This window comes from Octodon degus, unplaced genomic scaffold (assembly GCF_000260255.1).
Source record: "Octodon degus isolate 3935 unplaced genomic scaffold, OctDeg1.0 scaffold00047, whole genome shotgun sequence".
Lineage (NCBI taxonomy): Eukaryota > Metazoa > Chordata > Mammalia > Rodentia > Octodontidae > Octodon > Octodon degus.
The window spans coordinates 1,674,489-1,688,220 of NW_004524623.1; the positions used below are offsets into that span (position 1 = coordinate 1,674,489).

Consider the following 13,732-nt stretch of genomic DNA (forward strand, 5'->3'; position numbering starts at 1 on the left):
CTTGGTCAGTGAATGGCTGTTATATGCTTGTCCTGGGATACAAAACTGAAGAAGACATTTTCCCTGTTTTTCAGAGATTTGTAATCTTGAAAAGGAAGAGATAAAAGCAGATTAGTGTCCTGGAAATGGTCATAGGGTAGGTAATAGTATGGTAGGTACTCTAGCGATGACTAGAGTTGGAAAGCTTAGGAGTGATAGAAATTGGGAGTGGGGGCAGAGGGTGATGGTACAGCATAATGGTGTTGAGGTGGAGGTAGGAAATAGTGGTCCCTTTTGGGAAAACCATCAGTGTGTGGGATGGCATGAGGTATGGAGGTGTGGTAAGAGGAATGCTTAAGAGGTATACAGCAGCTAGATTTAGAACTGTAGATGTTTTATTTAGGGATTTTTTTTTTTTTTCGGAACCACGGATTGAACTCAGGCCCTTGCACTTGCCAGACAAGTGCTTATTCTACTGAGCCATCTCCCCAGCCCATTTAGGGATTTTGACCTTATCCAAAGGATTTACCAGAAGGTGTTTGGTGAGGTGTGATAGGATAGAAAAGGGTTTTGTATGGTAAAATACTTCAGATATAGTACCTGAGACAAAGTTAAACAGATATTATTTACTGAAGGCCTCTCTGACTCTTTCTCAGAGTAGAATTTGCATGACTTTTTGATGACCAAACTTGGAAAAGGGGTGTCTTCTGATTTGCAGAATGTGGTTTGGGAAACTTCACTGTGCGTGGGAAATCACAAAACATTTTAAGCAGTAAGTTATAAACAGTTGTGTAAGCTAATTCTGTTTTCAACACATAGTGTGACATTCCTCATTAGGTACTGTTCAACCAGAACTTTTAACACCTGCTATTTTCAAGTTTATGTACCAGATGTTCTGGGAGATTAGAAAAATCCATGAGACTTCTTATCTGGCCTTCAAGGAAAAAAAACCATGTGGACTATCTGTAAATGTTAATCATTCTTTCATTATTTGAGGTAAAAGTAATGTAAAAGTGAAGAAGTTGATAAACTGGAGAGAGTTATGCATGTTCTGGTGATTCTTGTTCATTGCTGATTTCTATAAGGTGTTGAGTGATAGTTCTTCCCTATAGATTGTCTCTGTGCTTCTTTTGTCTCTTTTTGGACCAGGATTGTTTTTCACTAGAGTCTTTACACAGGCAGCTCAAGGAGTCCAATTAGAAGGAAACTGTGGAGTTGAAACTTGAATTTTTTTTTTTGAGAATAGAAGTGTCTGCTGTTTTATTTGGTCCTTAGATATATTTTAAGTTTTGGTAAATTAAAGTGCAATGAGTTCTATGGATCCCTAGGATATATCCAGGAAATTTAGAGGAAAGTTTGAAGGTGAAAGAGAAGTTAAAGTTATGTCTAGTGGAATAGAAAGGTCAAGAATAGAAACCTAAAGAGTGTTTTGGACTTTTTGCTTACATAGCTCCCTACTTTTTTCTCAGTTTGTAGGGATCCATTGGTGTCCATTGGGAAAAACAGCAGCAGCAGAATGAGGAAAAGATAGACAAGAAAGCAAGAGCTGGGTCAGGTGGTGGCCTGTTGCCTGATTGGCAGATGACCCCTGGAACAACAGTAGGGGCATTTATTTATACCTCTGTAAAGTTAGTGTCACATGACACAAGGTTGTCTAGTGACTGATAGCCGACATTAACCAGACAGGACGCTTTTCTCAGGACTGAAGTAGCTTGACTGCTTAAGGCACTGAAGTCTAGTCCTGCTCTCACACAGTTGACCAATTTCCAACTTTGGTGGCTTTCAACACAGTGATAATGGGAAAAAAATTAAATAGTCTTTGAGAATTAAGTTATATTATTACTTGCTTACTACTTGTTTAGTCATTCATTGTGAGACATAATCAGAGTACATAGAGGCTTTTTGTTGCCTGTTGTGTAACTGTCCAGAGCGGTGGTCTTGGAGCCTGATGGCCTGGGTTTAAATGCATTAATTAAATTACCCAATTACTTAAGCTTTTCCACCTTTACTAGCTGTAAGACTCTAGGCCAGTGACGGTGAACCTTTTAGAACTTTCAATGATAAAAGCAGCCTGATGCAGCGCATGTGCTCTATAAGTTCACCACCACTGCTCTAGGCAAGTTACTTCCCCTCCCTAAGCCTCACTGTCTGTCTAAAATGGAGAAATGATGGTGTACATCTCCTAAGCTTGTGGGGATTAAAATAGCTAATAAAAGTGAACTGCTTAAAATAATGCCTGGACACGCTGAGCACTTAGTCAACTGTTGTCTTTAGGATCTCTTCATTGTGCTATTTTTTTGTAGGATATTTCATTATAGAATAGCAATTATAGTAGTAAGTTTTCTAGTTTAATATGGTCCTTTGGAGAATGACCTTCTAGCTCTGAATAGCATTGGGTATAAATAAGCTATTAGAATTGTAGCTATAGCAAATATTTGAAACATTTAAATAATAGCAGTGACTAACGTTTCCTGGGCATATCTGTGTGCTATTAGTCAAGAAAAAAAGCTTTGTCCCACATGCCTCTGGGATTCAGGGTGGGCTGCGGAGCCAGGGAACCAAGCAACTTAGTGGGACCCTATCTCAAAATAAAGGAATACAAATGGTCTGGGGATGTAATTCAGTGGGAATGCCCTAGGTTCAATTTCAGTACCACAGACCACACACACACACACACACACACACACACACACACACACGCACGCACACACACACACACACACACATTTTGTTAAAACATTTCAGCATAAGAATATTTGAAGAGTTAATCCTATGGAGCCACATTAACTATGATTCTGTTATTCTATGGAAATACAAGGTTATGGGTTTGATCTAGTAGGGCTCTGGATGCAAGTGCACATTGTCTCTAGAAGGTTTTCACTTAGTCTCAGCTATATAGTTTCAGGGTAGTGTGTAAGTAGTGCTACTTTCTATGCGTTTTGTGAATTTAGCTGCTGGGATTATATCAATTCCTAATTTATGAAATGCATTCTTTGTAGGATTGAGAATGAAGAACATTGAGACAGATTTTCTTGTTGCATTTTCTGTAGAAAAGAGTAGATTACTCTAAAAGTAATCATTTTAGTTGCTCTATTTTGTTGGTACTGAAGTAGCGCTATGTCAGCTCTCAAAATGAATAAGTGAATGAATGAGTAAAGAAATAAGTAACATTTTAAAAACTGGGCAAAACTAATTAGCCACTAGATGGAGCTCTGACTATTTGGGTAGAAAAAAAGGCAGTCTAATGAAAACATTAAATTCCTAGTCATCTCATGCTGAAGGGTCCCCGGTGTTTGCAGCCTCCGCTTTTAATTGTAGAATGCATCTTTGTTCTTTGCCTGACCTGCAGGGTGACATCACTGCCTTTCTTCCTGTGCGCTGGCTTTGACATAAGCCAGATGGCCAGAGTGATCGGTAGGCACCCAGGCTGCCTGGTACAGCAGTTGATGAAACAGAATAGGAAGACGTTTTATAGTTAGCTGCAGGAGCACAATGGGGCTGCAGCTTTCCTAAGCAATTACATTGCCTTGCATACTTTATTCCTCACAGAGAAGGACCTCAAGAAAAAAAATACATTTTTATTTATAGTGCTGTGAGGTATAGATCTTTGATCTTTTATTAGTCAGTAGTCTGCTCCAAAAGCATGCTCTCTTCTCCCTGCTCTGCAGTCACTCATGAAGATGACATGTTTATTTATGTTTAATGGTTCTTCCAGGCTGTGCATTGTGATCCTTACCTTCCCTCTTCTTCCCCTTTGTCTCCAGTTGGGAACACAAAAATGTTTTAGTTTTGTAGTGAGTTTAGTTTAGAGAAGTCAGAGTTCAGGCATGTTAATACAAGCAGATTTCTGTCAGATAGACTCCAGAGTGATTTGGTGAAATATATTGCTGCTTATTATGTGTTTGTTCTTCAAGGAGGTCAGAAGAGTACAGCAATGGACTTTTATTTTAGAGTGTGGAGGGGAGGGTGGGTAGAGATGATGGGCAGGAAATGAACAGACATTAATTTTCTATCCATTTTTGGACATTTGGTGGTTAAAACTATTTAAAATGGTAATTTTAAATAAAACATAAGAAACTGATATAATCTAGTGTTTTCCAGTTTCACTTGAAGTTAATCTTTACCAGTTGCAATACTGTTATGGAACTTTTATGAAAGTCCTAGAAACTAAAGTTTCCCCTAAAATTTAATACGCCTGCACTTTTGAGATTCATTTCCAAAGACCTGAGAAAATGTCTATACTTTTTAATGCTAAGTCATGGGTATTGTTTACAGAAATTTATTTAGAAATTATAAATCATGAAGTTAAATAAAAATTCATGTGTTCCATGGTGCTGTTTCTAGAGAGAATTCTAGTTGCCTTTAAGTATTTTTTTTACTCTATTAAAAAAATCTAACAAAAGAAGTGTTTGAATTTTATACTATTTTATAGTGTTCTCTAGGGAAGGAGATTTGCAAAAGATTTCTGAAAGAGTCAGTATAGTATAAGGAAAGAATATGGCCTTGAGGTTCGATATAACAGGGTTTTGTAATCCTTTTTCCACTGGTTATTTGTTCAGTGTCCCTAGACTTCTGAGCCTAGATTTTCTGTTATAAGTATTTGGGGATAAAACCTACCTCCTAAATTTATTGTAAGGATTAAGTAGTACAATATATGTATTAAGTCCCAGACAGTTCATGTCACACAGTACAAACTCAGTAAAAGCTAATTCCTTTTACCTATTTTCAACCTCTTGAAAAATGTGTTCACAGATTACACTACTATTTTATAATGTATATTTTATTCATAAAATATAAATAAACCTGAGTTGAAAGTTAGCCTTTCATCTTAAAAATAGAAATGTGTGTGTGTGTGTATGTTCAGATAAAACTATAACTATAGTCACAGTTCAATAATGTGTTAACATTTGAGATATTTTAATTTGTCTTTTTTTTTTTCTCCTACTCAGCTCTTGCTCCTGTTCTTTGCATCTCGTTTTGTTGGTGAAGATAGCACAGTGATGTCTGCATTCAACCTGCTGCACTTGGTGACCAAGAGCCAGCCAGTAGCCCTGCGAGCCTGTGGGCTTCCCTCAGGTTGCTGCTCGTTCTGTCGTACATCGTGAGGGCACTGGTCTGAGTGGGTGTTTTTGCTGCAGGAAATTGTACACTGCCATACCTGGCTAGATTTCATTTTCTTTTATTTGGGCCCTGATTTGAAGACGGAAATTGGTTATAAGTCACCACTCTACTTTGAGTAACATTCATTTCCACAGTCCTTACAACTCTTGGAGACATTGTGCCATTTCCTTGTTCAGTAGATAATTGTTACTAATATTTCACGATATCTTCTTGTTCTTTAATGCACACCACACATCTGCAAATCATAATGTTCATAAGAGCCTGGCAGTTGTAGTAAGAAATTGCCCCAAATCACACAAAATAGGACATTCATCTTGTTAAAGGATAATGAAAATGCTTTTGTCCCACATGTAGCCTTTCCTTTATGAAAAAGTAAAATGATCAACTTTCGCATAATTAAGTTATTTATGTATTATAGTTAAAAAGAAAAGATGCTTTACAACAGTGACACAAACAGAACTAATGTAACATGGCTTAACGGGCTCATAAATTAGAATCATTATGCTTTTTAAAAATGTGATTTTTCAGTATTTAAAGAAGTGAACTGTGAAATTCAAAAATTTCATATGTACCTATATTATAAGTTTAATGTTTAAATGTTATTATGAAAACCATAATGGTCAAGTATTTTATTTCTGTAAATGTGATTATCAATATTATTTACATTTTCATTAATGTGCATATGTCTGTTATAATATTAGATGGAGAGTTTAATCTAACTTATCGAACATGTACTGATTTTGAGCTCTGACACCAGGCATGTGTTAAGCAGTGAGGAGGCCAGGACATAGAGGAGGTAAAGCTGCTTTGTTTTCAACAAGTACAAGGCAGAGATGGGACCCTGTGATGATCTTTGAGCCACGTAATGATACAATTAGAGCCAAAGTATTTATGCCTAGGGTACTATTGGAATTTATAGGATGATAGGCCTATCTTTTTTTTTTTTGAAGAAATTTTGAGAGAGGGAAGGTCTCTGAAGTTTAAGGAGGCTTCCATGGAGGATATGGTGCCTGAAGTGAATCTCAAACCATGGGCAGCCATTAGCCCCACGATCCAGGAGGAAGAAGGACATTTGAACAGAGTCATAAGCAGGGGTGAAAAATGAGGGCGTGTAAGAGCAGTGTGTGTGTGCGCGTGCGTGTGCGTGTGTGTTTTAATCCTGCCTCAGGTTTATTTGTACAAAGAACACAGGAGGACATTAGCCCCCCGCAGATGACACCCCAGGGGTCATAGCAGTCCTTCTGTTTTTGTATCAGCAGATAAGAGGCTTTTACTGTGGAGCCTTCATGGGGGCCTAGGCACCTTAGGGAGCCTGGGCTGGAGCAGAAGCTGGAGCCTGGGCCTTTGGCCAGGAAGGCCTGTTACCCTTGGCAATATGGGCACGGATACACTTCCCAAGGTTGGGGTGGGCAATATAGGCAAGTTGAGTGAGTCTGTGACTTACTCTCTTTGGAATGATCTTGAGCTTGACCTCCTTGGGCTTGATGAGGGCCTTGATAGCCTCGGCATGTGCACTCATGGCCTTGGCATTGTTTGCTTGCATCTTCTTGAAGCCCTTCTTGTTGTGCTTCTTGGCAAAACACATGTTCCCAAGGAACTTGGAATCTACCCACTTCAGAGATTCATATCTTTGTGACTGAGGTTTCTTGATGCCATTTCTGTGCCATTTTCAGGACTGGTTATGCATGGTGTGGTTCTTAGACTTGGCCATAACTGCACTGTAAACTGTAGCTGCCAAGCACCTGGAACCGGAAGAAGAGGCAATGTGTATTTGAAACATGCAAGTTGTTTCCTGTAGTGAGCTTGAAGAGAAAGGGCAAGTGGAAGAGGTGAGGAATGAAAGATAGCCACATTAAAAGTACCTTAATGTTCCAAGGAATTTAAATCTAGGGAAAGAGATGGAGGAATATGGCTTCATTGGCATTTAATAAAGACTGTTGCTGGTTTTCTTGAAATTTGTTGAGAGGGGCTGAGATGACAGAGGGGGTGAGATAAGGTATCTGTCTCTAGACTATATTTGAATAGCAAATACACTTTTTTTTTTTTGGTGGCCGGCTCAGCCTACACTGGGGGTGGGCTGGCCCAGCATGTGGTGCTGGGGATCAAACTGAGGTCCCTGCATGTGCCTAAGCAGGTGCTTTAGACCACTGAGCTATCTTGCTGGCCCACAAATACACTTTTTTAAAAGGAGATTTTGTCTTCTATTTTTGATAGCGTGGAGGTGGAGGGCTAATGCAGCTTAGTTCATGAGGGCTCCAATCACTGTTCTCGTGTTCCTCCTGCTCTCACATGCCCTGCATAGACACTGTGTAGTCTATTGGAGGAGTTTGAGGCTGGATGGTCTCATGAAGACCTGAGAGCCCTTGCAGTGGTCCTCACAGTGGGATTGAAAAAAAAGGACAGGGGGTGCCTAGCATGTGGAGAGAGTGCAGATGTGGAACTGACAAGGCTTATCTGTTGCATTGTGTATGAGCTTGAAGAATGGCAACCACTGTAGTGCCTGTGCCCCAGGAGACATTTTCATTGCTATTATGTACAAAAGATGAGCTAGGAAAGGTATTTAGTTTTTAGGGGGGCTGGCAATTATAGAATGCACCCACAGTAGTTCTTGTAACATGAGTTTACTATATGTAGAGGAAACTTAAGAGTTTATAGAGATAACTTATTATGAATGTATTATTGAGGGCTGGCAAGATAGCTCAGTGGACTAAGCACCTGCTTAGGCAAGCCCAGGGACCAGGGTTTGATCCCCGGCACCACATTCCACACCAGCTCCACCCCCAGGTGCGCTGAGCTGGTGACTGAGTCCAGGCATGGTGGCGCACACTTGTAATCCCACCGCTGGGGAGGCTGAAAACAGGAGGATCACTATGAGTCCAAGCTGCCTAGTGAGACCTTATACAAACAAACAAAAATGAATAAAAAATAATGTATTATTGAGACATGATATTTATGAAACTAAAGTTTTTCACAAGAAATTGTATAATTAAAATAAGTAAATATTTTAGCCAGGCATGATATAACACAATTGTGACCTCAGTACACAGGGAGGGTGAGGCAGGAAAATTGTAAGTTAGAGCCCAGCCTGAGCAACTTAGCCAGACTGTGTTTCAAAATAAGAAAGGGCTGGTAGTGTATTTCTGTGAAGGCCCTGGGATCAATCCCTAGTAAAACACACACACGCATGCACATACGCACAAAGGAAAAGGTCTTTACATTTTGATAACAAAATGATCCCAAGATACATTCAACAAAGCTGATAGTTTTCATTTATACAAAGCGTGCAACAGCAGCACCTACCTGAAAGGCTTACTGTGAATGCCACTTGCTGGAATGTGGAGAATGCCTCAAGTGCTGGCTGGTACAGAGCAGGCATCACTTGTCTTCACAAACGTCAGTATAGACACAGAGTTCCATTTTTCAAGTGAAATAGACTTTTAGAAACATTTAAATATGTTTCATCTTTCATTTAATTGCTTCTATTTTAATAAAATATATAGAAACACTTTCTGTTTGAGAAATAACTACCACAGTCTATTATTTTGATTGCTTTATTTTACTTACACATTCTGTTTTTTTTAATATATATATATATATATATATATATATATATCCCTTTGACAACACAATTTTTATTTTATTCTTAAGCTCCGGTATTGACAAAAACCCAGAAAACTCTGTGTCTTTCTTATGGGGTGCTGGTAGACATATTTTAATTTAGCAAATGAATTTATAGAAGGGTATTCCTTAATTCCTTCATTAACCTTTCAGGTTAATTTTTAAAGTGTTATAAAACTTTATTCTGGTTACATATTTTACAACTTGATTATTAGCAAAATTTTTTGTTTATTTCTCTAACAGTATTTTACTCTTATCTATAGAAATGTTGAAATTATATTCCACAATAATGAGAGAAACTACTTAAACTTTGAAGTATAAAAGTAACCTTGAAATGAGAATTCTAGTCTTCATTACTTTGTGCGGGTAGGGAGAGAGGAACCAAAATTGGAGATACAGGAAATTAAGGTTAAAGTTTAAAGTCATGCTTTAATTTACTATTCCCTGGTTGAAATCAATTACAACAGAAATCTCTGTAAATAAAAAAATCTCCATTCCAGGCTGGTACGCTACTAATTTTGAGTGTTATTCACTATGAAGTAATTCCCTGAACTAAGAAATATTTAGAACAGGCTCTTACAGTTGATTATAACTGATTGACCTGTATGAAGGTCATATCCCAAAAGAGTAATCTCTCATCTTTCAGCTTTGACTTCCTTTACTTCTTATATTTTAATAAAGCATCATTTTAATTTAGAGCTTATTAAATGCATCTAAGTTATAGTTTACTCATGTTTGTCATTAAAGGTAGTTTTTTCCTCTCAGAATTTCCTTCAACAGTTTCTTTTAAGTATCAAAAGAGCGCTGGAATAAGAGTCAGAGAATAGTGACCATAGCTTTGTCCTTGACTTGGGTGACCTTGAGTTAGTCAGTAAGCCTCTCCTGGTCTCAGTCTTGTCATCTTGAAAATAAAAAGTTATGATTAAATAATCTATTCAGTTCTGAAATTCCTTGATTGTATTAACTTTCATTTATTTTAATTTTTCACCTTAGGTTAATTACATCCTAGTACTCAGTACTAATTAATGATGAAGATTTACAGAAAAGCTTGCTAGGTGGTGATGGGAGGATAGAAATATTTTCCGTTTGAACATTAGAACTTCTGGTTGCTAAATTAGACTAAAGAATGATCTAAAGAGAGATCACACAGCACAGTTTTTCTCATAGTTTTAGTGTTAGATACAAACCCAGTGTAATTCTAGCTTACACTAGATGTCATAGTAGTTTTTAGCCACCTAAGGGTGTTTGTCTAAATAGTGCTCATTATAGTAATAAAGTATTCTAACCTCATGCACATAATATGTGGTGTGACTCTGACTTAACTTTAGGGGCATATTTAACAATTTCCAAGAATTGGGAGATCAACGTGGTTGTTGTGTGTCTTTTAATGATATTATAATACTAAAAAGTAGAGATCTTTCTTTAAAATTTATTTATTTATTTGGTACAACATCTCACTATGCAATTCAGACTCCTAGTGATCCTCCTATCTCAGCTTCCCCAGCGTTGGGATTACAGGTATGTGCTACCACACCCGGTTTTGCGCTGGCACAGTATACCTAGGGTTCTTGGGTGACAGGGCGTGCGTTATTGGGGATCGAACTCCGGTCCTTGTGCTTGCCTGGCAGGCACTTAGATCACTGAGCTATCTCTCCAGCCCTAAATTAGAAATATTAAAAGAGGAATTTTGCAAAGGGAGTTTGAAAGTTATCTATAATAAATAGAACTCTTCTGAATTAGAGTTTATGGTCTCCGATCTTAGCACAGTGCCTGACATTTATTTATTTATTTTTTATTATTAATTTTATTGAGAAAAAAATTGCAATGAGACAGTTTCAAAACAGGTTTATAGGAGAGTTGCAATGATTAATACATTGCATATTGTTGTCTTTGTAGTAGTCATTCATAGCTCAAGATGCCAACATGATATCCTGTCCAAACACTATTAGTACAACTCTTTCTTCTTATTGAATTAAGAGAAAGTAGCTGTATATATGTGTCCTAACAATTTTGTATATACAGATACAGAGTTGTCCTTCATTTATATCTCCCTTTTATGTTTAGTTTTAGTGCCTGGCATTTAATAAATATATATTTTTTTCTTTTTTGGTGGTACCGGGGACCGAACTCAGGACCTTGCACTTGCCAGGCAAGCACTTAATAAATATTTATTAAAGGAATAAATGAACATTAGAAAGTTTATATGTAGGTGAAGTCATGACTATAACAGAGAATACAAATTTATTTGGGATTCCTTTGTTCTTAAAATACATTCTAAATTTATTATAGATTCCTAATTTGAGAATAAAAGTAAGGTTTCTAGTTTAGTGCTCTTATTTTTCTTCTCAGTTTCGATATAAATTAACTGGGAAGTAAGCTTTTTTTTTGAGACAGGATGTCATTAGACAGTTCAGATTGGCCCTGAGCTTGGTGAGCTGCCCAGGCTGGCCTTGCACTTGTGACGCTTTCGCGTTAGCCTCCAAAGGAGTGGCACTGCAGACATGTGTCACCAGGCCTGGCTTCCTGGTGCAACAAGCACATCCTACATTTATCATAAGAATTAAGAACTCTCGATTTTTGGTAATCTTTTAGACCAAGTTAATGTGGTTTTGTCCTTCAATTTCTCATTTTAAAAAGGAGATAGGAATATGTGTTTCCAAGTAACATCCATAAGCAAAGAATACTTCCTCAAGTTTGAGCTGGCAATAGTTCATTAGTTGCCACTGATATTACTTTAAAGAGTAACTGAACTTGACAGTATTCTCTTCACCTTATGAAGAGATTAATTTATCTTTATTAGTTGTTTGAAACCTTTAGGTTATGAAACTATGTGTCACTTCAGTAGTTCTTTGATAAGAGCCATGACTGATCTATTATAAAAATATGTGTGTGTGTGCACCTGAGCCTAATTTTTCAAATAATTTCGAGGGTGTTTGGTTAGATCCTCCCACATTTTTCTGGGAGGACTCTTTGAATAGTGTTCCGAACTGATATCCTAACAAATGCATATGAATCCAATATAAAAACTGGTCAGAGTATAGGAAGGATTTTTGGTAAGGATTTTTTAAAGAAAACAAACATATTTTAAAAGCAGACAATACACATTTTTCAACTCATAATTCACAAAGTAATTTGGTTAGTTGATTTGGTGGTATCCACTTCTCCCAGTAGATGGCACTAGTTTTACATGTTTTCACAGCATGGGTGTGCACATAGGTACATTTTGGAAACTTAAAAGTATATGAAGAATATCCAGTTAAAAACATATGGGTTTGAAAACCACAATATTTCTGCTTACGTTATGTTCCAATAATATTTGTAGAGTGAAAACCTTTTTCCGTTTTCAATAGGATTCCAACTCCTTTTACTTGGACATCTCATTAAAATTGTCTTTCATGTGTAGACTTTCTATAAACTAAAACAAATTTTCATAAATTAACTTATCTTGTATCCAAATAGGTTATTTAACAGTAATTTATAGTTTTATATGCAGCTAAATTTTCTTCAGCAGACCACCCAAGAATTAAAGAAAATTTTACATTTTGTTTTGCTATGTTTTGAATTTTTATAGAATCTTGAAAATGTTATTAGTTTAACATGTTGACTGTTAAGCATGGAATAGTGGGGTTTTCTTTTTGCATGAATAAAAGTATTTTAGGAAACTAAAAAACATTTAAAATGTTGATTAATGAGTATGCTGATTCAGCTGTATTTTTTCTGAAACAAATGTTTTTGTAGCTTTATGATAAACTGTAGCCTTAGTTAATGTTGAAAAGTTATCATGCAGTATATAATTACCAGATGATTTTTAAAAGTTATATGTGGACAATGTATATTAGTCAATGCTAAGTTGTTACAGAATATTATATATGGTATAAATAAGATGTTGGGCATATGGTTTATTAAATGTGGTTATTCTTAAATATTGGTTAAATATCCAATAAATTGATATAATTCATTAATAAATAGAAGATGCATAGCAGTATCTAATAGAAACATGATTAAAATAATCATGAACAAAAATTAATCTTAATTTAGTTTGAGAAATACAGTAGTTAATTAACAATGATTGCATAGAATATGAAACACACTACTAATTCTCAAAGCAATAATTTTACAGGAATAGAATATCTAGACAGCATAGACTTTGGGGAATCACACAAGTAGTTAGGTGTCTATTTACACATGCCCACTACGGTGTTATTTAGGAGACTGTAGAGGGATTTAGAGCAGTGAGTTGACTTTCGCTTTCAGCAGACACGCGTTTAATGAAAGAATGAGCCAAAGTGACATTTTATAAAAACTCCCCAATATTGAAGATAGATATTTGATCAATTTTTATTATTCTTTCCTACTTTCTAGCTTTAGCTTACCTAAAAATTTCACTTAGGGATTTAATTCCTTATGATTTCTGTTGTTAGATATATTTTAATTTGAAATTCTTTAGAATAAATTTTATTCAGATCTAATGCAATGATCTTTGTTTTGTGCCCTTGCATTTGAAATCAACTATTTAGTTGAAAATTTAAAACCCCAATTTTATTTAAATTTCTTATTTTTTCTTCTTTCACATTAGTATGTTTGCACTTATATTAGTAATTTAAAAATATATTTTAGGGGCTGGGGAGATAGCTCAGTAGAATAAGTGCCTGCCTGGCAAGCACAAGGGCCTGAGTTCAATCCCCAGTTCTGGAAAAAATAAAAAAAATATATATTTTATAAAAATGTATCATGAAATGTGAAACTGTCAGTTATTTACTTCATTTATAAGAGATATACATTTATACAGTTTAAATTTAGCCAATAATTTTTATAAACATTTTTAACACTAAATACATTTATTATGTTCACACATAATTGCAAAGAATGTGATATTTATTTCAGTGATTACATTATTTAAATTTTAGGCAAGCAAAAAAATCTGGAGTTCTATAATCATAATTCTGCTTCACTACACAAATGGATATAAGATCAGAAAGATATTTTTCATATTATATTTATATTTCATTTAATT

General features: G+C 36.1%; 1 protein-coding gene across 2 annotated transcripts in view; it reads left to right on the top strand.

The window, feature by feature from the left end:
* The window catches only part of Msrb3 (methionine sulfoxide reductase B3), a 216,476-nt gene that overhangs the window by 27,290 nt on the left and 175,454 nt on the right, over positions 1 to 13,732 (top strand). The window contains exons 1-2 of one of the 2 annotated variants that reach the window (XM_023716299.1): positions 1,556 to 1,578; positions 4,929 to 5,055. In XM_023716299.1, coding sequence (XP_023572067.1) covers positions 1,561 to 1,578; positions 4,929 to 5,055 — 145 coding nt within the window. In that variant the 5' untranslated portion in view covers positions 1,556 to 1,560. Of the gene's footprint in view, positions 1 to 1,555; positions 1,579 to 4,928; positions 5,056 to 13,732 lie in introns of those variants that run through there. The other variant, XM_023716300.1, reaches the window with a different exon arrangement.